At 41.6% G+C, this 1843-nt stretch overlaps 1 protein-coding gene across 1 annotated transcript in view; it reads left to right on the plus strand.

The window, feature by feature from the left end:
• Positions 1-1751, plus strand: part of nprl3 (NPR3-like, GATOR1 complex subunit) — a 9215-nt gene extending 7464 nt beyond the window's left edge. The window contains exons 7-9 of the mRNA XM_017306127.1: positions 207-432; positions 529-721; positions 1414-1751. Of these exons, the coding sequence (XP_017161616.1) occupies positions 207-432; positions 529-721; positions 1414-1579 (585 nt within the window). The 3' untranslated portion in view covers positions 1580-1751. The remainder of the gene's footprint in view (positions 1-206; positions 433-528; positions 722-1413) is intronic.
• Positions 1752-1843: the final 92 nt, after the last annotated feature.

Raw genomic sequence — 1843 nt, forward strand, 5'->3', positions numbered from 1 at the left:
AAGCAGCTTTATAGTTTTGATGCACATTTGAAGGTAAGTGGTAAGTCGAATCAGACGTCTTTTGGATTTTACTGTAAGTTAATGAATCTGGTTTGTAATCACTAGAATACTTACTCATATAATTAATAATAAATAAATAATTAATAAATAATCTGAAGCACGTTACCTGCGATCCACTGCACCATTTATTCTAAGTTCCTCAATAACTCAGTGTCTTGTTTTGGTCTGGTGCGTCTCTACAGGCCCAGCTCATCCAGATGGTGGTGTGGATGCTCCAGCGCCGTCTGCTCATCCAGCTGCACACTTATGTTTGCCTTTTAATACCACCCAGTGAAGATGAGCCTACACCCAAGGATGAAGAGCTTCCACTGGCTGCACGGGTCGGAGGCCGCAGTCTCAGCACCCCGAGYGCTCTCAGTTTCGGTTCTCCAAGTAAGACCCGACCGTCAACATCACCGCTCCCTTCTCTGCTCTCAAGGATAAATAAGAAGTCAAACAGATCATTGACCACTTCCTTCATATTTGCAGCCAGCAGTGACGACATGACCCTAACCAGTCCCAGTATGGAGAATTCCAGCGCTGAGCTGCTGCCCGGCGGAGACTCTCCTTTGAATAAAAGGATGACAGAAACACTCCTGGCAAGCCTGTCGGAGCATGAGAAGCAGGTTATACTGAACATCCCRGCCGCGCAAAATCCAGAGGATCTGCGGATGTTTGCCAGGTAATTAGGCTTTTTCTTTTTTAATTTATAAGCATTTAATTTTTTTAGCCACGCTGCAAAAACACAAGTTCYTACCAAGCAAGTACGTTTGGGCTAGGTTCTAGTGCAATTATTTTAGTATACTTGACATAAGACAAAAGTAACTTACAAGTATTTTTTTCTGCAAGAAATATGAGCTTATCTTAGGTCAATAATTCCTTAATATGGATGTGAAASTAGTAGTTCTACGGGCAGACTATTTYACTTCACTTAAGTGCCAGTACTGGTACTTTTTTTAATGAATGTTCAGAAATTATTTACTTAAAACAAGCTCTTGTATTTTGCTGAAAAATTACTTGTAAGTTAGTTTTACCTTGCACTAGAAACTAGACCAAATATAGTCGGTTAGATTTTGTGTTTTTGCAGTGTGGGCCGTCTTTTACATTGTTTTGTTTGCATATTAGTGTAGTCACTGAAAATGCTTACTTTGCCCTAATCCGTGAAGATTGTGTCTATTCAGATCTTGCACATCAGAGTTGTTGTCATTTAGTTGATAAAGATTCAAGCTTGGGATAACTTCAACTGAGCATTTAAATTCTCACTATCAAAGTTAATGCTTTGTATCTTTTCGCAAGAGTCTACAAACTGCAGCTGACTGAGAAAAAAGTTCCTGCTGTTAAAATAATTTCATCGTGCGTCAAACTGCTTTTTAGGCTGCTGCACTATTTTCGGGGACATCACCACCTGGAAGAAATCATGTACAACGAGAACATGAGGCGATCGCAGCTCAAGACGCTATTCGACAAGTTCCGCAGCGTCCTCATTGTGACGAACCACGAAGATCCTATTATTTCTATCTTTCAGTCTCCCATGGAGTAGACAGCATGACTGCCCAYCCACTGGTTCATCTGCAACGTGCTCAGGACCAAGGAGGCTCTGCGGCTGACTGACGTGACGGCATTAGTGTGTGAGGAGTTACAAAATATAGAGTATATTTTTTACCTTTGAGCCAAACCTTTGTTTACAGTATTAAATTATTTTATACATGCCAGACATGCCTTATGGGTTCACTGTGAAAAGTGGAAGCACTGGCGCACTGGGAGACTGACACAATCGCCCCGTGCCGGCTTCAGAAGTGCACAC

The sequence above is a fragment of the Poecilia reticulata genome, linkage group LG8 (genome assembly GCF_000633615.1).
Source record: "Poecilia reticulata strain Guanapo linkage group LG8, Guppy_female_1.0+MT, whole genome shotgun sequence".
Lineage (NCBI taxonomy): Eukaryota > Metazoa > Chordata > Actinopteri > Cyprinodontiformes > Poeciliidae > Poecilia > Poecilia reticulata.